At 37.3% G+C, this 21,449-nt stretch overlaps 4 protein-coding genes across 4 annotated transcripts; all 4 read right to left on the bottom strand.

Moving 5' to 3' along the window:
• Nucleotides 1–849: 849 nt before the first annotated feature.
• LOC116172166 lies at nt 850–1,635 on the bottom strand. Its single transcript, XM_031489317.1, has 2 exons — nt 1,300–1,635; nt 850–1,248 (listed from the first exon to the last, which is right to left on the bottom strand). The coding sequence occupies exons 1-2, from the start codon at nt 1,348–1,350 to the stop codon at nt 910–912; spliced, it is 390 nt and encodes a 129-aa protein (XP_031345177.1). The 5' UTR covers nt 1,351–1,635; the 3' UTR covers nt 850–909.
• Nucleotides 1,636–5,752: 4,117 nt separating this feature from the next.
• Nucleotides 5,753–6,477, bottom strand: LOC116172522. The gene is made up of 2 exons (XM_031489753.1): nt 6,318–6,477; nt 5,753–6,269 (listed from the first exon to the last, which is right to left on the bottom strand). Exons 1-2 carry the CDS (start codon nt 6,378–6,380, stop codon nt 5,925–5,927), a joined length of 408 nt encoding a protein of 135 aa, XP_031345613.1. The 5' UTR covers nt 6,381–6,477; the 3' UTR covers nt 5,753–5,924.
• Nucleotides 6,478–8,975: 2,498 nt separating this feature from the next.
• On the bottom strand, nt 8,976–9,771 carry LOC116172153. Its single transcript, XM_031489298.1, has 2 exons — nt 9,629–9,771; nt 8,976–9,570 (listed from the first exon to the last, which is right to left on the bottom strand). Exons 1-2 carry the CDS (start codon nt 9,677–9,679, stop codon nt 9,226–9,228), a joined length of 396 nt encoding a protein of 131 aa, XP_031345158.1. The 5' UTR covers nt 9,680–9,771; the 3' UTR covers nt 8,976–9,225.
• Nucleotides 9,772–12,390: 2,619 nt separating this feature from the next.
• Nucleotides 12,391–21,301, bottom strand: LOC116171411 (methylcrotonoyl-CoA carboxylase subunit alpha, mitochondrial). Its single transcript, XM_031488243.1, has 10 exons — nt 21,194–21,301; nt 15,164–15,276; nt 14,932–15,112; nt 14,667–14,884; nt 14,233–14,614; nt 13,801–14,185; nt 13,630–13,751; nt 13,020–13,305; nt 12,787–12,971; nt 12,391–12,736 (listed from the first exon to the last, which is right to left on the bottom strand). Exons 2-10 carry the CDS (start codon nt 15,196–15,198, stop codon nt 12,443–12,445), a joined length of 2,088 nt encoding a protein of 695 aa, XP_031344103.1. The 5' UTR covers nt 15,199–15,276; nt 21,194–21,301; the 3' UTR covers nt 12,391–12,442.
• Nucleotides 21,302–21,449: the final 148 nt, after the last annotated feature.

The raw sequence follows: 21,449 nt of genomic DNA on the forward strand, positions 1-21,449 counted from the left end.
TTTATTATTAACTAGTAGTCAATAATGAGAACTGTCACGCTGTCACTTTTAGAAAACACAACCCGAAATTTCGCTCAATGAACGTTTAGACAAGTTCTCTAAAACGAATAATTGCCACCATTCGCAATTTCCAGAGAAATTCATGCCTAAAATTATCACATTTTGAAAAAATTCGAACGAAATTACTCTTTGAAAAATCTCAATGACAGAACAAAATACGGCCTGTTTGACTTGTACTTCCACGTACTTGATTGACATGTTAAATTAAGAAACAAACAATTCTGTCCAACCGTTAACTCCCTTATCAATATAATATGTTAATTTAGAGGATTTCAAGTGCTAGTAGTGAAAAAAATAGTATATATACCACGGTAGAGAAGTCTATTATTGCCTTCGCCCCTTACCCCCCTCGGCGCAAGCGCCTCGAGATGTAATCTTGGTGCTCAGGCAATAATAGTGGACTTCTCTACCTTGATATATAATGTACTATTATTTCATACTGCTCTATTTCTATTAAAATACCATTTTGATTAGAATGTTGTAGGTACACATTAAAATAAAAGCAAAAGCCGATCACTTGATTTGTTTGATCTGACAGTAGTTTGACAAATATCAATCCATACGTTTAGATGGATGTCAGTTGCGGTTGCTAGGCAAAATTTCCAGTCTGGTAAAAATTTACGATTTACCAGACTCAAATCAGTCTGGGAAAGCGGCGATTACTAGATAGTATGAAATAAAAATATTTTTGCGACGAGTAGGTAGGTACACGACTGTATTTCACCACTTGGGTCAAACTGACCAGCTACGTGCAGAAGTCAAATGAGTGTCAATAAGAAAACAAGGAGCGTGTGTCTATGGTTTATTAATCATACCGAGATCTACATATTTTATATGGTATCTAAATACTTATACTACTTCTCTAGCAATACACCCGACTATAATATTTATTTTCTTGCACATATCTGGTTCCATGGCTGATTCGTCAACACATAATTGCGCCATCGCTGGAGTTAACATATAAATTTCCTTTACCATCTCCTCTTTATCAAATTCGTTATTTGACTTTAGAAACGACAGTTTTTCATAAACGCATTTCATGTAACAAGCGAAGGATTTATCTTTCGGTAACTCGTCCTGTTCAAACATCGTTTTTGGAATTTCGGGAAGTACGTTCGTTATTTTCACACAGTCATCGTAAATAGGCGTCACTATTCTCATCCAAGCATTTGTAATTTCCGGTGGTAGCTAAAAAAAGTCAATTAAAAAATTTGGGTGTACTTACCTAACCATAGTTACCTTTTTTCCATGTACCGCAATGAAAAGAAAACATAATAATAATAGCTTCATCTTCACCCAAGTTGTTCATACAGTTACGGCGCAAGCCTTTATAAACCATTTCTACACAATGGACCTAGTTTTAAACCAAATGGCCATGGTGATAATTTTAAAAAGTCTCAAGAATATATTGAATTGTTTTCTCATTTGTCTGCTAGCTCTAAATAAATTCTCACTATTGTAAGTAAACCGATTTGCACGTATCCAATTCAAACATTAGGAATATTTATTACTTTACACTTATGTTGTAACTAAAGCCAAAATAGTCAACATTCGCACGCGGATAAAGATTGAGACATACAAATTAGTCTCTAAACTGGGTGATGTTAATCGTAACCGATGGGTGGAAATACCATAGAATGATTCCCATTAATTTAGTTTCCTAATTACATCAATAAAAACATGTTTAATTACCAGTGACGTAATGTCAATAAGTTTTACAATTACTTCGTTATGCAACAGACGGCACCATTTCGTCAATGGTAAAATATAAACTTACAAACAGATCTTTTCCCTAACGATGTCTATCCAACTTGACTCCTAAACTTTACAAATTTCGGGAACTGCAATATTAATTGGAGAAGGCCACTCTGGAATATTATTACTCCTATAACATTCATCACAAGGTATATTCGTTACCTGGAGTATTCTCCCATAAAACCGCCCTCTGAGATGTAACGGATCTTACAAAATAATTCTTCTACTCTATCTTACCTCTAACTATTTTTCATACATCTTATAAATATTATAATTATAATAATTATATTTAAATATTATTATTATACCTATACATATTCTTGTTAGGTAATAAAAAAATCTGTAATGCGCGCTGAATAGTACATCTTCTGACCTCTTAAGGAAATGGTAAAGGGATAAATAATAATAACTCAATAATCTTTATTCAATTACGAAACGATACTTATTTGCTTTATGGCATGCCGTTACTGCAAGAAAATAACATACCAGCATTGTTTTAAAATGCATAAACAGAGATACTAATAAATGGAGGTTTGAAGTGAAACAATCCTGTAAAGTAAATGACTAAACCACATTCATTCACAAGAACACAGTTTGGATTGATCGGAAATATTCAACTTTATTTATAGGTACCTGAACTAAATTCAATGTACAATGGGTGACCGTCAGGTGCTAAAAAAAATCAATTGTATTATCCTGTTCAATAAAAATAAAGCGAACTGCAATACGTTCATATATTAAGAAATTTCAGGCGCAGCTCTAAAACTTAACAAGCAAGTGGGGTCCACAAAGACACCAACTTAATGCAAACCGCAAGTAAGTGGATAAATCGCTATTACATAATTACACAAAATTAAGTATCGCTTGAGTATGAAATCTCCAATAAGTATACGACGAGGCAAACAACAAAAAATGGAGATACGACAGAAAGCTGCAAAACCTACAACGAGATTAAACTAAAACGTTCATAAATACATCGAGTGTTTGTGCACGAGGATTTCTAGATGCTTTTTCGTCGCCGCTCCGATGTAGAATGGGTTTGGTTCCGCCCCCCTTGACATGAATACGATTTGGAACGCACGGACCGACTACAGACTCCTGGGGCGTGACTTAATATTTAACTTCGCGCTTTCAAAAGCTTTTTGACCCGTCGCCTAATTCAGAACTCGAACTGATCCAGAGCGCGCTTCTAGCGTTCATGGGATCCGTTAGACGGAGCCGAGTCCCAAAGACTTCAAAACCACCGTCCGCGACTTCAGAAATGAGTCCTGGGAAAACCGCCTGCGATATTCTTGAGTCGGAGGACTGGTGTATACGGACGCCGATTAGGCCGACGGAGTATGTAGAACGTCAGTTTTTTCCCAACTGCTAAAAAGCGCGGATCTAGACTTTATCGACACCGGCAACCGAAGGGTCAGAGAGATCCCTGCGTCGACAAATAAGCGGGGTGGCCAACCGTACGACCGAAGAAGAATTTTCCGACGCCATCAAAAAGACCAACCCGAGAAGGGCGCCAGAACCGGACGGAATTCGGAACAAGGTGTTCAAGGTACTCCATCAACATGCCGCAAGATTTCTCGCTTTTATTTCTAACACGATACTCAGACTGCGGCACTTTCCATCTCGGTGGAAACGTGCCGACATAATTATGTTACAGAAACCGGTCCAGTTCACGACGTTCCCACAGAACTACCGCCCGATCACCCTGCTGTTGACGATTGCCAAAGTAGCGGAAGCGGTGATCTGAGGTGGCTGCAGGGCCCAGCCGAGGAGAGACGCTATGACGGTTGGATGCAATATACCTCTAAGATGGTAATTTATTAATTTGGTTGGCACTTGAAAGTTGTTGCATAATGTGAAATTGGTTAGATATTGGGACATCCATTTGGTTGGATTGCAGAAAACGGATTGGGGATTGTCGAGTCAGTCAAGCCGTTCTTGTTGTCTGTAGATTCGGCGAACGACCGTATATTTCAGCTAGGTTTTGTTTTTGTTGGTTTCGATCACACGCAGGTGACGAACTTTGCACTATTGGCCGAGATTAGGAAGCTTCACTTAAAATTGTTGTTAACAGAACGTTGCGGATTCTAGTGCATGTCGAATTGGGGGCTGAACCCCGTGGTTAATTGAAACCATCTCGTACTTAAGATTACGCTTGAGAGATTACGTTTTGAAGAATTTGGATGCACCTTTTTTTAGTTGATTGCTTGGAAGCTGTTGTATTGTTAGTAATGTACAGTTTTGTCAATGTAATAACCTACTAAATTGTATAAGTACTAACGACTCACCGGCAAATCAAGTACAGATATCTTGTGTGTGTGTTTTATGTACAGTTTATTTATATTGTTGTGGGTGGGGTTGATGTTTTCTGGAAGTTTAATCAGTTTTCAATGGGCTTATTTTTATAATCCCAAATTTTAATGTTACGCACAACGTGCTGCTGTGGATTGTGGGTGGAAAATAATCGGAATCAGGTCTCCCCTTAGTCCCCTTACCCACGGTCCAGATTGTTGCATTATACCTCAAATACATTGAAGGGATGCAAATTGCGTGAGCGCTAAGCAACGTCCGGAGTACCCCAATGGTTGCTGTTCTCTCTGTACGTACGGGACATGCCGAAGACACGAGACACCCCCCCTGACTGTCTACGCGGACGACCATCCAGGCAGAATCGTGGAATCCAGCGACCATTTCTAGCTATAATAGGGCAGGGATAAACAATTAGGGGTAGTAATTTTTGAAAAGAATTTATATCCGAAAACCGTTGACACACAAAGGATCTTAAAATTTCAAATATTTTCAAACATTTTGTGAGAAAAGTGTTGTGACTGTTTTGTTGTGTCCACGTTCGAAAGGTTGCGTGTGGTCGAATTTGAAAAAACGCACGAATGTTTTGGGGACTTAGCTCAGAAGAGACTATCATAAAAGAAATTACAAGTCATAAATTGTTTTTTGCGCCATAACAATAACTTACATTGTGAGAGCAGACTGCGGTTTAGTAGCAGACTTTAATAGAAGTTCATTACCCGATTATTTGCACACGAAAAGGGAGCAGGAAACCCAGAAAAGCCCGGGCAGTCGTATTTAAGGAGATCCATCCTATATTATCCATTCTCACTCGAATAAGGGAAGTACAATTTTGTACTGTAAGAAAACCATCGTGTCCAGGGAGCACTATATGTAAAGGTACTGTAATTTTTCTTGATTTGTATAAAAATGACGATCGGTTCTCTTTAATAGAGTGTGTAAAACATATTTTATTGAAAGTAAGCAGAAAATACTTAAAGGTATTTTGTTCCGTATGTAGCGTATTTCTCACTATCCCAATCATAATCGCTCACTGATGAAAACATTGAATGCAAAAGTAAGTAATTTGAGTAATTGTTGCCAGCAAAACAAAATACTTATTTTCATTCAACAAATTGTTATGATACAAGAAAATTTATTTATTTATCCGTCCGTCGGCGTCATAAGATTTGCCGTAATATATTTTTAGCGCATTTTTGAAAAAAATACGCTATTATATTCGTTATGGCTGGCCGGCCGGCTGTCCGGGTCAGATCTCCGCAACTACAATAGCTAGAGACTTCACATTTTCACTAAAAGCTTTCTGCTATAGTGTAGATGTGCAGGCTCTAGTCTATTTTGAGTTAGATTACTTGTGAGATCGATAATTTAAGAAAATAATTTCGATATGGTATTCGGAGGTGCTATAATTTTACCGTTAGATAGCGCTACCAGTATAAAAATTGTATTTACTTTGTGATTTGTTTTACAAAATAAAGACGTACACTCAATTGAAATTAAATAAAATTAAATTATTTAACGCAGCCAAAATTACTCGTGAGATCGATAATTTTAAACTTCGCTAATCAAATACTGACCTGTATTACCAAAAATGCGCTTTAATCATGCATATGCTGATTTACAACTTGTTTGTTCAAAAGGCAATATATGCTGGAAAAAACAATTATTTATTATAATTCTAGGTAACTACATCAGAGTACTGAATTAGCATTTGAAAAGAAAGTTTCTCAGATCTATATACTATGACATTAAAGAAATATAGTACTAAAACGAAACCATAATTTAAACGCATAGAAAATATCTTAATCATTTTCAACGCGATGTATAATACAGGCGCTGATATCGTGTGTTTTCTTGCATACATTTGTTTGGTTTGCTGATTCAGCCATGCATCTCTGGAGTTCTCCTGGTTTTAACATATAAATCGATTTTAGCATTTGGTCTTGATCCAGTTCGTTATTCGAGTTGAAAAATGACATTTTTTCGAAAATGCATTTCATGTAACAAGCGAAAGATTCTGCGGTTGGCAAATCCTCCAGCTCAAACATAGTTCTTGGTATCTCTGGATCAACGTTCGTCATTTTGACACAATCGTCGAAATAAGGTGCGACTACACCCTCCCATACTTTTATAACTTCTGGCGTTAGCTACAAACATGCCTTAAAAATCAACTGTAATTTAATCTACCTAAGTACCTTCTTCGTGTGCACTCCAAAGAGGGAGAGGTATAAGAAGAACAACTTCATGATGAGCTGCATTTTTTTATTGGTTATCGTCTAAATAAAACTAATTGTAAACGCACTTACAACGATATAAATTATCTTATACGGCTTATGATTTGCATTTTTTCCCATTTGCTTGAAAGGGTTCTCATTCAAGACATCTCAGGTATTGTATTTAAATAACATAATTGATATATTGATGTACGTGCGTACGTGGTTCACATCAACATATTTAAATTGTAAATCCTCGATCTAGGAAAATAACGAAACATAATCAAAATTAAATTCACAGCGATATAAAAAAAATCTTTTATACAAAATTCTCAAAACTATCGACTTCAAAATGGCTTACATTTATCAATGTTCAAAGTGAAATTCAGATAATTGGATGGTGTGACCATTGAATTTATAATAGTTATAAATTCAATGGTGTGACGTTGTGCAATATAATCGCACTTTCCTGGTAAACTTGACTGCTCGTCGAAAGGGAATCTCGAAAGAAGGTTGTTTTATTAGAAAGGTTGTCTCGTAACTCTAAACCAATAGAATGCTTGCATTTTGAAGGCGGGAAAACGTCATCCAGAATACACATTTAAAATTGCTCATAGGTTACAATGCTAATAAAAGGGGTAAAAAATTTAGTTTCTGCAGTATATTTTTGGATTTATATGGGTATATGTATATAAGGGTGGATCTTATATTGGAAATCTTGGAAGTTTATCGACTTCCATCTTTGAAAACATTGCACGAGGACTTGTGAAAATGTAATCAAATTCATTTTAGAGGTGGAAATGGATGAAATTCCGCGTTCTACAAAATAGGAACCACCCGTATGTATTAATACATAGGCTTTGGGAATTAAAACTCTAAACATTCCTTAGCGGATGACGCCAAATAAAATGCAGTTGCGTTTTATGGAATATGTATATTTATGGTATGTACAAAATGGTAACCGAGGTGCACACGGTGAGCTCTGTCGTTGGAGTGAGCCCAGATGCAGGTCTTTTGACTGATGGAGTGTGGCGCGAGGTCGAGCTGGCAAGGCGACCTGGTTCTGCAGGTGAAGAGCTTTTTGTTTCTTGAAGTGCAGTCGAAGCAGAAATTGCGTTGCACTTTGCAGAGTTCGTGGTTCTGCTTTTAAACGTTTGCGGCCAGGGACGCTACGCTTTCATCGGTTGGCCGTTTTGACCAATGAGGGCGCAGCACATTTTAGTTTGCTGCCGGATGTGCACCATTTTCTTACCCATTCTTTAAGAACGGTAGGGTCTTTGGGAAACGTAAAAACCGAGATTTTGTTTACACCAGGATGAAGAATTTTAGTGTTACCGCCACTCATCTAAAAAAATACTTAATTATAACATACAAAAGTGCATAATTGATGAACTAACCTTTCAATCACGGCTATGAAATTCCACAAAATTCACAAACTAAATGTCTTTATTATAGCACCAAACAGGTATCTACAGCTAATACATGTCCTTATGCACTTCAAAATTCAACAAATTTTAAACAAATAAACTATAACTCAAGAAAAATAAGCACCCGCGCGACTACAAACAACGTCGAACGTCAATGTCTGAATTCTCGATGACGTATACATTCCGTCCCTCCCGCTTCCGCCCACATAGTTACCAAGTAACCTTTGAAATAAAATGACCTTGATCTCGAAAGTTGTCTAACAATTTATTAGAATCCGGAACAAACTGGGATTCAGCTTTTTGTTCATTGGATTAATTGACCAATGTTCCGCATACGATCGTGGTTCCGCATTAGGAGGATGTCAAAACAATTTCCTTATAACTTAGGGTTTAACATGTAGCAAACGCACGAATTAATTGTCTTTAAACTTTTTACCAGATGTGATTTAATGTAGATCTATTAACACCCCTGTATACACAAGAGAGGTGGGCAGTTTTGATTTACAAACTTGAAACTTGAACATAAATCCGCCTTCCATTAATTTTCATTACACGACGAAGTTCATCTTGTCGCATAATAAATGCGTCTTATTACTGGTTTTATTAGAAATTGCAGTTCAGAATTAAAGCGCCCACGACAATAACTCAAAAACTAGCGGCACAGGTTCGGTTAACGATTGTTTTATATACCGCAGTTATACAGCTTTCCGTTCTAACTTTCAATTAAAAATGAAAAAATGGCGCACACATTACACACGATTGACCTTGAAAGCTGAGCGATGAATTTCGTGCAATCTATTACCACAGATTTAAATATACTTAAATCTGTGCTATTACGGCGCTTACGTTACGCCTAGAAATTATTCCACGTTGAGTCGATTTGACAGCCAAGTAATCTGATTGGATAAATAAAATTAGTTTATTGGTGAAAAAGGTTAGCGTCATGAGATGGGTGTCAATTGAAAAAGTAAAGTAGTGGGAAGTTGGCTGTTTTAGGAGAACCGTTAGGAAATGTGCGTTGAACCGCCAACAAAGTCAAATTAATTAACTGTAATTTACCGTAGGGTGGATTCTAATTTAATCCTTTGGCGTTTATAGTAGGTATAGCAGATAATACTACACGAATAAAGTTTATTATTATTATTATTATTATTATCATATACATCAGTAACTCTTAAGATCAATTTCATACTTCCTCGGAGGGGGTGCGTAATCGTACTAAACTCTTTTTATTGGTTTTAAAATTTTAAAAAGGAAATAACAGTATCGAAAAGGATAACACCATTTACTCTACCACAGATTAACTACAATAAATCTGTGACACTACTAAATAAAAGTGATTGCAAGCTGCTGATGACTGAAAGGATTGTCTCATATATTACCCTACATATCTACATAAATTGATTGATATTCGATTACATGTATAGGTATCTAGTATTGTACAGAGCGAATCAGACATAGTTCTAATCATTTTCAACACGATGTATAATACAGGCGGCGATATCATGCGTGTTCTTGCACAAATCTGTTGACTTTGGCGTGTCAGCAATACATTTTTGGAGTTCCTCTAGTTTTAACGTATAGATGACTTTTAGCATTTGGTCTTGATCCAGTTCGCCATTCGGTTTCAAAAATGACAACTTATCATAGATGCATTTCATGTAGCAAATGAAGGAATCTGCGTTTGGTAAATCCTCCAGTTCAAACATAGTTTTTGGTATTTCTGGATCTACGTTAGTTATTTTGACACAATCATCGTATAATGGTGCAACTATACCCTCCCATACCTTTATAACTTCGGGTGATAGCTACGAAAGAGGTAAGGTAATGGCAATTTTATTTCATCTAGAATCTAGATATACCTACCTTTTTCGTGTAGACTGCAACGAATAAAGTGAATACTACGAGTAGCTTCATCTTCACCTGAACTACAATAGTCTCGACAATAGTTTATTCGGCACCTTCTAAATTTAAGTAATTTAGTTTACACTAGAGCATGCAATAAATAATCTTGAAGATCTTATAATTTGCATGTTTTTCCTATTTGCTTGTATTAATGGGCTCAAAGGGGTAAGACTAGATCACCGCACTCAATACCATCACACGGATAATAATGTTTAATTGTTTAATAAGAAGAATCGCGTTTTGTATTTAAATAAAATAATGGATGTTTGGTGTAGAATTTTAACGGGCTTATATTATGTAGATGTGTGGTTCACGTCAAACATATTTAAAATGTAAATTTTCGATCTAGGAGAATAGACCATAAATGCATAAATATATGTGGTATGCCACTACTATGTGAAATAGTCACGTAGTTTATCGTGTGATCTTTGCCGAATAAGCTGTGAACAAGAGAAATATTCACAAAAGCTTTATTTTGTAATATGTAAAATTATTTGGTACACGCCTAAATACACACGTTATCCTGAAGCACAAGCAAAAGGATCCCCTGTAAATTATATTCGTCCCTTTTATAAATTTCGGCACTGTCAGGAAGGGAACGCTGGGTTTCCCAAAAAGCTCAGCGAACTTGGGTGATAACGTTCAAAAATTAAAACATGTTTAATTAATTGATCGGTTAATTGTTATCCCAAAAATCTGGAAAAAAGCTTAAAATTTATGGTAATTAAGCGCGCTTCATTTGATACCAGACACATGCTGCAACATATCTGATTAGCTACCGGCAATCATTATTACTTAATGAAATAATGAATGAAATAATGAAAATTGGCAGAGTTGAAATTCTAATATTTGGTACTCCAGTTAAGATCCGTTATTGATTGTAATTCTCGGGTCAAATCTCGTCTTCTAAATGACGGGAGTTTTCGAAGGCTGCAAAAATAATTAAAATATTTAGAGACGGGCGCCTGATGAAGTTTCGTGGGTTATTGACTAGCTACCGTTTTTCATTGTCTACCATCAGGCAAAATTCCGTTTCCTAATGTTGACGAGAGAAAAGAGACACCATTGGTTGTCTAAAAATGACGGACGTCAAAGGCTTCATAGATTCAAAGAAAGCATTTGACAAAGTGACTGTTGAGAGAGCTTTATAAAAACCAGAAGGTGGCGGTCAGAGTGAATGAGAAAGAAACTGAAGATTGAAGAGGTGAAGATTGAAGAGAAGTGAAGTGTCACCGGTGCTTTTCAACGTCTATGCTGAAACATTATTAGAAAAGGCGGTAAGGAAATTTAAAAGATTAATGATAGGTGGTAACAACATAAAAACAAGACCAAGGTTCTCTATAACTCTCTTGCGCGACTCCTTTTCCTTTTTCGAGATCCGTGGATGACGGGGAGGAAGTGATTTTATCTTTCATGGTATTCTAATTAAAGGTCTCAACTCAAGGAACTGTTTTCTACCAACTACCGCCCTTCTTCTCCAAAACGGTTTGTCGGAGGGCAGTACTCACAAAGGCAAAATGAATCGTCTGGAGGAAACATACCTATCTCACTCAAAAGGAGACACAACTACTGGTGATGTCAAAACTGTCAGTGCAAATATCTGCAGAACGGTGTGTAGGAGAGTAGGTACTCTCAAAGGGAGACATCCTACTAGCGATCTGAAAACTTAATAGTGACTCACGAAAATGTTGGAGAAAGGCATCTATCTACAAAGGGAAAATGCAATATTTCTGAGAATTTCTCCAAGGTCTTGATTCTTTTTCCATTGTTGTTATAACGCAACTATTTACTAAGCTAATTTGGTTTAAAAAATGCGCTTTATCTGCACAATAGTTGTGCACACTTATACTTGTTTCTCGTAATCGCGAAAATATGGCTTTCGACAGTTCCGAGAAATATGTTCGAGTGTTTTATTTAACCTAATAATAATTCTGATGCTGCAGCTGGAGTATATTTCAATCAATACCTACCCACAAAGACTTCACAAATGTTATGAAGGATAAAACCTGACCAACTATGGAGCATTTGAGAAACCGAATCCCAACAATTACATTATGATTCGAGATTCGGAGGAAGTGGCGAGTTGGTGTCATTGGAGCCGTATTCCAGTGAATCAACTAAATGTCAACTACTAAACTTGGAAAAACATGAAGCCCAGTTTGTTGCTGATTCAAATCATCAATCGCCTTTCAAAACCAGGCAACGTCAACGTTGTTTTTTTATTTAGTAAAATAACTCTTCATTACCTGCCCGCAAAATTTAAGAGTGCCCAATAGAATATTTGGACTATGCAGGATGCAATAACTCAATGTTTCTACAGTTTTTTCCGCCCATGGTCTCTACCGTTTATATATAAAGACGTCTTGACGACGTTTCCGCTTGAAAAATGCTAAATTGTATTGTTCATCGAACACGAATCATAACTTCAGTGAAGTTCACTGTTTTGACAGCCAGTCCAAACGCGTAGGTACTTTCCGTACCTTGGTGACACAAAAATACCCCTACAAATAACATTTTAAGCAACTCTCTTTTTGTTAATAGCGCCCCAAAGATCTAAGCAATAAAACTGAGGAGTGTTCTTTTTACATTTTTCTCAATTGAATATAATGGATTGTTTCCGAACACCTTAATCTCAATGTCTATAATACCAGACTATATAATCATACTCAAACTACTACAGCTGTACTGTAAAATGCCAAGTTAAGGGAAAAAATGGAAGAAACTGAGGTAAACGTAAAACTTTATTAACAAAATGCCTTTCTGTTGCTGCCAAAATTATTCCGTTGTTTCAAATTGCACAAGAACAGTATCCTTTTGAACATTATCACCGACTTTGTGTAGAATGTCGCTCACTTTCAGATCTTTATGCGCTCGAACTATAAACTCCATTTTCATTGCAATTAATACTGCTACCGGCTCCCCTTTTTTCACACTGTCTCCAATTTTCACAAGGATTTTGTCTAGTATTCCTGGCATTGGCGCCAGGGCTACATTACCAAAACCAAGCACCGAATCGCCATCATCAGTTGAAAATTTGGTTTGAGGCAGTTTGAACTCCAACTTGCCGTCCTGAGAAATACAAAAGGCAATTTGACGAATTCTTAGTTCTAAAAGCTTACGTCATTGAATAGAGCTAAAGTCTTTCCGTCATGATAGAGCTTTGCGTTTGTAACGAACCCGTTGATGCTGCATTTCAGCGACCCTCCCGTTCCAATTTCACCTTCCACCGAATGCCACGTCTCCCCATCATCCAACGACACTGAATACTTATTTCTACCTAACATTTTTAACATTGCGTTGAATTCTGAAACACACGTCATTAAACACGAGCACTTCATCCGCAATTTCTCACCCTTATCTTTGAAAAACAGCTTCACGGTCCTTTGATGGAAATGATTAACTCTAAAATTTGATTCGAGAACGAATGGGCTATTGCTCTCGCCGATATCGCCAGCTTCACTTTCCAACAAACTTAAAGCGACGGCGGCTTGGATTTTTTGCTCATCGTCTATTTTCTCTTGGGGAAATAAGCTGTCGTGGTAATCTCTGATAAAGTTTGTGTGGACATTTCCCGCTGCAAATTCCTTGTGTTTACATAAACTTATTAAAAAGTTCACGTTTGTTTCTAATCCGGCTATCTAAAATGAGTTTTTGTCTCTTAAGGCACAATTTATTTAGTTCATTGTTCAGGTAACCAAAATTTAAAAATAAGTAAGTGACAGGGACATAAGCCAAAACTTAAAAATCGGTATGCAGGTTCATAAAAATAATAAATGAACAGCGACTCATGATCCATAGAAGAAATCTAACTTCTAAGCAAGTTTTAGAAAGGGACACTTGTGGTCGTTATAAAACGGAGGAGGTTGTGAAAGAGGCACCAAGGGAGCGTAAATGAGTTCATAAAAAGCCTTGGGGGAAGACTATGGCTAGCTCATTCATATATACCCAAACTATTTACTTACATTGTAGTGGACCAGATTTGATTTCATTTTCATTAAAGCTTCATCTCTGTCTTTTCCCCAAACAACGAGTTTGGCAATCATTGGATCATAGTGAACTGATACCTCATCCCCTTGCCGCACTCCTAACATTTGCACAGTTAAGGATTGTATTTCCAAAAGCAACGCGTTTACCTGTTTCAACTCTCACATCATCAGATACCTGGGGGGTGGTTAAATGTTTCAATGGACCGGCTCCAGGAAGAAAACCACCCGCCGGATCTTCGGCATAGATTCTCGACTCAAAAGCGTGACCATTCAGCCTTATATCACTTTGTGTTAGAGGAAGACGTTCGCCTGATGCAATTTTAATTTGCCATTCCACCAAATCGGTACCGGTTATCATTTCGGTTACCGGGTGTTCCACTTGCAACCGCGTGTTCATTTCCATGAAGTGGAAGCTATGGGAATGACGATCTAAAATGAACTCGACGGTACCGGCTCCCACGTAACCGACTGCTTTGGCGGCTCTAACCGCCGCGGCTCCCAATTCTGATCTTAACTCGGCAGACAAACCAGGCTGCGAAGCTTGATTAATTCGTGTACTCGTAAAATAGAAGACCTTACCGCTGGAGCCTCTTCAATGATTTTTTGATGGCGTCTTTGCACCGAGCAATCGCGTTCGAACAGATGCACGGCGTCACCGTAGGAATCTGCAAATACTTGCACCTCTACGTGCCTAGGTTCTCCTATGAACCGCTCCAATAGAACAACAGAGTCACCAAAAGATTTTTGAGCTTCACTGCGTGCCGACTCGAGCGCCTCCATAAAGTCACTTTCACTTTGGGCGATTCTCATGCCTTTACCACCACCACCTCGCACGGCTTTAATCATTATGGGGTAACCAATTCTGGCTGCCTCCCTTTTTAGTGTTTCGTTACTCTGATCATCGCCATGATAACCCTCAATTATCGGCACGTTTGCCTCTTTCATTATTTTCTTGGAGGTACTGCAAGAGTGCGATGATGAGATGTGGGAGACACGTATTGGTGCGTACAAACCTTTTTATACCCATGTCTCGGATAGCTGAAGCTGGAGGTCCAACGAAAATGATACCTTGCTCCCTGCATTGATCGGCAAATTCGGCATTTTCCGATAGGAAACCATACCCAGGATGTACCGCTTGGCATTGGGATTTTTTGACAACGTCCAAAATTTTATCGGCCCGTAAGTAACTTTCTTGTGAACTTGGGGGTCCAATGAGGAACGCCTCGTCGGCCTACCAATAATGTGACTTACGCAAGGAATGTTACAACTGGTGTTTACCATTTGCACGTGCATCGCATTTTTATCGGCACTACTATAAACGGAGACAGTTTTTACACCCAATCGTCTCGCGGTTCTTATCACACGACATGCTATTTCACCTCGATTCGCAATTAATAACTTATCTATTCGTCTCTTTGTGCTACTAAACCTGTGAGGGACCGTAATAGAGCATCCAAAACTGAAAGAAGGTAGGCCAGAGTAAAGCAAATTGCTACAGTTCATCACTTACGTTTTATACAAACGCGCGACCTTCCACAGAACCATTTTAGACGTTCAACGTACGCGAACTTCCATTAAAAGGAGATAATTTTAGTGAAATTCTTATCGCGATATTGTGAAAGTCTGAAACGAATACAGCGCTAGTTAAATGTTAATCCAATATCTTTACCTAACAGGCTTTCATTAAAAAAAAATTCGAAATTTAGCGGGATTTTTCACCTCTGCTTATGCAGAAGGGACACGGAAAAGGGCGAAACGGCCTTAATCTCACCAGACCAAGTCCATGACGCAACTAATGATAAGAACTTATCATGTATTAATATTTGTGTATGTATGCTGTCATACGTAACCTATGAAAAACGATAAATGATATAGGACTGCCCAATCTATGTGAAAAAGTAATTTAAACAATGGTGCTACTTACAGAATCTGTGAGGGTGTCCTTCAGATGCAACAAGTACCTATCGACGTCAGTGAGTGGTCACATCGCATCAATACTTGTCTTTTAAGATACCTATGGGCCATATTTCAAAGTGTTGGATATATGCATGCGGTGTTCTAAATGAAATGAAACCTAATCAATCCCAGGGAAAAAATGGAAACTTCAAGAAAATCTACAGTTCTGATCAAATGATGCAGTACTGCACCAGCAGGATGTACAATAATATTGAATACAGAAAACCGCAGGAAAACTACGGAAAAGAACTGAGGAAAAGAGGAGATAAACCAAACAAAACGCTTGTGAAGTAAATAGGAAAGCAGTGACAAATACAAATTAGGAAAATTAGTTGAACAAAATAGAGAAAAACAAGACAAGAAATAATAACGATATTATAGGGTGTAGCAATTAAATGTCAAAAAATTTTGGTGGTAGAGGACACCGAAACAAACGTTTTTTCCCAAATAAACTGAAAATGTTTTTTAGAAGCTGCTCTCCGTTAAGCCCCAAATTTGTGTTGCCTTAACTTTTTTCTTAGCAACTGTAACATACAGGAGAATGGAGTCGATGGCTTTGTAATCGGTCCTTGCACCAAATGTAGATTGCAAGTCCATTTTTATAACTACGATAGAGTGGACTTTGACAATCCAAAACGGATTCGTGCCCATCGTATCAACTCCGAATCTTTAAATATAATTTTATATTCAAAGTCCGAATGCATTACATGTTACTCGTACAGCTCTGCGGCGAAAAGGTCGTCTAGACGAGACGCATTTACCTACTGGCGATGTAAAAGCTTAAATGTCTCGAAAATGTTGGAGGAAGATACCTACTTACAAAGGGAAAATTCAATATTTAGGAGATTTTCTCTAAGGTTTTGATTCTTCTTGCATTATATAGCGTAGATTTTGAATCTATTCCAGGCGGCTTTATGTGCCCCCTCCCCATTAATCATCTAGCAAGAAAAGATAAATATAGCATGCTACTATACCTTTATAACCCAACCATTTACTAAGCTTTTTCGGTTTAAAAAATGCATTACCTATCTGCACAAGAGTTGTGCATACCACACTTGTTTCTCGATATTTCTTAAAAACCATATGGCATACGCCCGCGTAAAAATTTTTTCTACAACCTTCTTTTATCTACCCTATGTACCTATATCAAACCCTCACATCGGATGGCCGGGAGAGCGGAAGGAATTCCAGCAGACCATAAGCTATGTTTTTTTAATGCGTTAAAAATAAGATGCTCACAGAATTTTATTTGGGCGCTAAGATAATTAAAGTCCTTCAAATTTCTTCCAGTCGTGGGTATGATTATCTAGATTGTAGATCACAGAATTTATTCTAAAAGTAAATTACCACGATTTCGCAGCATTCACGCAAGTAATGCGATCAAAAATGAGTTGCTGTCGAGTCACCTTTGGAATTTTTGTATATTTTATTTTATATTTTGTACATAGGAAATCGTACTTAATTTGGACTTCCAAAGGCGACTCGACCGCCACTCATTTTTAATCGCCCTTTATATGAGAATGATGCCCACAGTGGCACTAACAAAATTAAGCCTTGCTTAAAGATAAGTCGAACTTAAAATCTATGGCAACGCTTATTAAGACAATCGTCAAGTTATCCTTAACTTTTCATAAAATATGAAAACTTGATTAGGTATGATAATTATGAGAACTTTTTACCAATTGTTTACTATTTCAGTCGCCATAGGTGAAAATCCCTTGTTCCCATGGAAATACCATGCTTCAATGCGAAGCAAAATACCAAAACCACTCTATAACGGTTGGTAGAGTTCGTGCTGCGGTTCCTCAAACCCGCCACATAAACAGACAACTAGCTGAGGGTTGGAGAACAAAATAATAATTTGAGATCTTCCACAGCGGTAGTTCGTTCTAGACATTTAAACTTCGTTAGACTTACCAATGGGGTTGAGAGCCATTCAATTTCTATCTTAACTCTCCCCGTATGAAATTGACAAGATACAAGGGCACCTATAGTAATAACAGCACGAATTGATTTAGGTACCAAAAGAAATACTGATTTATTGTCAATATTAAATCGCAAAATACAGAGTATACTGTAGAATAAAAAAAACTAGGCTAATTCCCAATTTACATCCACTTTTGGAATGTTTAGGTACTTTTGAACCGATAGCTAGCTATATATCTTTAAAGTTGCAACGTCAGTCGGTAGTGGCGTGCGCGCTGTAATATCCAAAAAAAGAATTTACAATTAATTTTTCCAGAATCATTAATTATAGTCGAGTCAATGAAGCCTAAAAATCGACTAAACTTCTTAATTCTCACAGCAACAGCTCCGATTTTAATAATTTTTAGCGCATTTTTGAAAAAATACGCTATTATATTCGTTATTGCTGGCAGGCCGGCTGTCCGCGTGAGATCTCAACAACTACAATAGCTAGAGAATTCAAATTTTCACTAAAAGCTTTCTTCTATAGTGTAGATGTGCAGGCACTAGTCTATTTTGAGTTAGATTACTTGTGAGATCGATAATTGAAGAAAATAGTTTCGATATGGGTTTCGGAGGTGCTATAATTTTACCGTTAGATAGCGCTACCAGTATAAAAACTTATTATTTACTTTGTGATTTGTTTTACAAAATGAAGACGTACCGTACGTACCGTCAATTGAAATTAAATAAAATTAATTATTTGACGCAGCCAAAATTACTCGTGAGATCGATAATTTTAAACTTCGCTAATAAAATACTGACCTGCATTACCAAAAATGCGCTTTAATCATGCATATGCTGATTTACAACTTGTTTCTTTAAAATGCGTGTTTCTTAGTATTAGGTATTTAAAATCAGAAACATCCCGATTTCAGGAAATCATTTTTTATATTGTTTAAACAATAATAGCAACGATTTACGGAAAAAATTGATTTTTAAAATATTTCGCACGATATTTATGAAAATGTCAATTGTTTTTATTGAAAATTTAGTATCAAAAGTGTCTCCCGTAGTCGTGGTTAATAATTATTTATATTGTTTAAACAAAATAGCAATATGTACGGAAAAAATTGATTTTCTATAATGCAATGTTTATTCAGCACGGACAGTCGCCCTACTATTAGTTCACCAATTTATTGCACGCCACGCCATGGGGCGCCCGCAACTTTGCTGATCTACCAAAGAACGAACTTCACACCTGCGCTGTTCAAACAAACATGCCGTATGTTGGAAATTAAGAGTATACAAACTTCCGCGTACAGACCGTCATTTGATGGTGGAGTCGAACGACTGCATCGATAGTTTGAAGCGTTACGTCAATCAAAGAGGTTTGGATTGGGATTTGCATATTAACTTGGTCCTGGCAGCTGGCTACTTATAAAGGGTTTTTGATTACGCGCTGTTTAAATTTAACCAAACCGAGCTGTGTATGATATATCATCGAAACTCTTTACTAGTTTGAAAGGCCTATCGACGCCGATTATGTATGGAATATAACATTGTGCAAATGACCACCGCGGCTCCGCGGGGTGGCGCCCATCCAAAGTTCCAATTTTCCATGACTACGCTGAATTTGGTCGATGGCCTGGGTTATGTTGGTTTTGAGGGGCAACATCCAATTTGACAAATTTAGCTTCAACAACACGGCCGCTATCAATTGCCAAAATTCGGAAGTCCCTATTGGAAGACCCGATAGAAGCGCCGTGCATAGTAAAATGGGGTTCTCGCCGAATTCTCTCACCTTTGGAAGAGAGCTAAGCACGCCGTTCGAATGGGACATTGATCCGAAGGAGTTCTACGACATTTGCGAAGAATATCCTCGAGAGCTGCTCCCAGAGGCTTACGAATGACTTACCGAAAAGGGTCAAGAGTCCTCAATCGAGAGTGAACCATTACCGCACATTAAGGAAGTTTAACTTGGGAGATAAGGTATACGTCCGAGTCCGCCAAGTTTTAAGTGAAACCCACTGGGATTTCACAAAAGCTTTTCGTTCCGTGACAGGCCCATTTGAAATAGTAGAGGTTTGGTCAGCTGTGAACTTTGGTAGTCGATAGGGGCAACTTAAATTCAGAGCATCAAGAGGTGTGTGGAAGAAGAGGAAGCCGAAGAAGTTGTGTTCTCCAGGGCGATTCCATTATTTGATATGAAACAGCACCGCACCAACAACCATTTCCTAGGAAAATGAATCATCGGACGAGGATGAACTTTGGGATTGGGATTACAATTCGATTCCGCCCCTTGAGGAGCCTAACTTATGGATTTCCTCGCCATTAGGCCAAGCAGAGCCGACGCGACGCTACAAGAGCAACCACTGCGGTAGCCTTACGCTCTACGACGTAGGACTTCGATTCGCTCACCCTCCCCGTGTCCGCGAGTAGTCGCCGAGAAAGTAGTTGTAGTATCTGTGGTGCCCATAATAATCTCTCTCACAAGATGCTTTCTTTATTTCCCAAATGTTTATTGGTCTATATTAAATTTGACTTTATTTTGTTTATAATGTTTTTCAGGTAAATAATTAATCACTGATAATAATCGTGTTTTTACAAATAATACAAATAAGTAAGAAACATTAACAACAAATTATGATATGTACTATAAGGTACTAGATATGTTACTATTATTGTTTAAACAATATAAGTACCTAACTATTAACCACGACTGCGGGCGGCATCTTTGATACTAAATTTTCAATAAAAACAATTATTGACATTTGCATAAAATATTGCAAAACAAATTTTAAAATTAATTTTCGCGTAAATTCTGTTATTATTGTTTAAACAATATAAAAAATTATTTCCTGAAATTGGAATGTTTTTGATTTTGAATAGTACCAAATCAAAAACTCGCATTAAAAAGAAATTATTAAAATCGGAGCTGTTGCTGAGAATTAAGAAGTGACTCCTGCTTTGATCTCTATTTATCGTGAGCAAAACTGGCGTTTGATCACTAGTGAGCAAAATTCGGCATTTTCCTGCAAATAGATGAATAAACAGTTGCCTTAATTATTATTTGCCGATTTTACTTTTCCCAAAAAACCGAATTACGCGATATTCATAAAAATTACAGACGAATCTGTATCAAAAATCGTTTCATATTTCAGAGTGCCTGCTACGGCGTAGCAGACATCAGATTCCCCCACCTAAATAAACCACTTCCGTCGCGCTGCATTTAGGCATTGAATAATTTAGGGGTAGGTTCACTCTTGATGTATGATCTAAGCACTCTTAGATAATAATTCTATGACCTAAGGGTTCCCTCCTGTCTTTTTTTTGCTCGTAGACTCGAATATACGGGGTCCGAGACGGATCCATTATTGATGTTGGAAGGTTCTCTACACTGCGAACGCAGGTGGTATGTGTGTTGGTAATCTTGTGAACAAAAAAATAAGCTCCCACGTGGTTATCAATTACACATTACCATACTAATATAATTAAAATGTAATCAATTAAATTATTCAATGCCAAATAGAATATCAACATGAAACGCCCTAAGTTTAGTCTTGAAACTAAAATTCCTTGCATCCACACCATATCACCACATACCTATATCATTTAGGCACACCGCTTACTTTGCGATGAACCCCTTTTTTTTTCAAATTGGTTTATTAATACATACCTTCTTAGTTCTTATGTATGTCACCACATTCTTTCTTTACTAACCACTTGCAATACACACATACTTATGAACTATTTTTTAGGTTATGTATACCTTTTATCTGTTCGCATACAAATTAAGTGAACTTTATACTTGTCCTTAGTTTGCTCAAGATTAAATGAAACAAAATAGTCAATCAATTAAATAATTTATTCAACGTTCTTGTCTGTACATGTTTTTTTAATAATTATATTTTACATACAAATTTCAAACAGTT

This window comes from Photinus pyralis, unplaced genomic scaffold (genome assembly GCF_008802855.1).
Source record: "Photinus pyralis isolate 1611_PpyrPB1 unplaced genomic scaffold, Ppyr1.3 Ppyr1.4_LG5, whole genome shotgun sequence".
NCBI lineage: Eukaryota > Metazoa > Arthropoda > Insecta > Coleoptera > Lampyridae > Photinus > Photinus pyralis.

Bases quoted from the DNA above. Each gene is read 5' to 3' on its own strand.
- LOC116172166 (XM_031489317.1), bottom strand. From the start codon at position 1,350: ATGAAGCTATTATTATTATGTTTTCTTTTCATTGCGGTACATGGAAAA. The intron at 1,249-1,299 runs GTAACTATGGTT...GACTTTTTTTAG, and splicing joins TTGCGGTACATGGAAAAAAG to CTACCACCGGAAATTACAAA.
- LOC116172522 (XM_031489753.1), bottom strand. From the start codon at position 6,380: ATGCAGCTCATCATGAAGTTGTTCTTCTTATACCTCTCCCTCTTTGGA. The intron at 6,270-6,317 runs GTACTTAGGTAG...GCATGTTTGTAG, and splicing joins TTGGAGTGCACACGAAGAAG to CTAACGCCAGAAGTTATAAA.
- LOC116172153 (XM_031489298.1), bottom strand. From the start codon at position 9,679: ATGAAGCTACTCGTAGTATTCACTTTATTCGTTGCAGTCTACACGAAA. The intron at 9,571-9,628 runs GTAGGTATATCT...CCTCTTTCGTAG, and splicing joins TTGCAGTCTACACGAAAAAG to CTATCACCCGAAGTTATAAA.
- LOC116171411 (XM_031488243.1), bottom strand. From the start codon at position 15,198: ATGGTTCTGTGGAAGGTCGCGCGTTTGTATAAAAC. The intron at 13,752-13,800 runs GTAAACGCGTTG...TGCAAATGTTAG, and splicing joins TGATGTGAGAGTTGAAACAG to GAGTGCGGCAAGGGGATGAG. The intron at 13,306-13,629 runs GTAAGTAAATAG...AACTCATTTTAG, and splicing joins CAAATCTGGTCCACTACAAT to ATAGCCGGATTAGAAACAAA.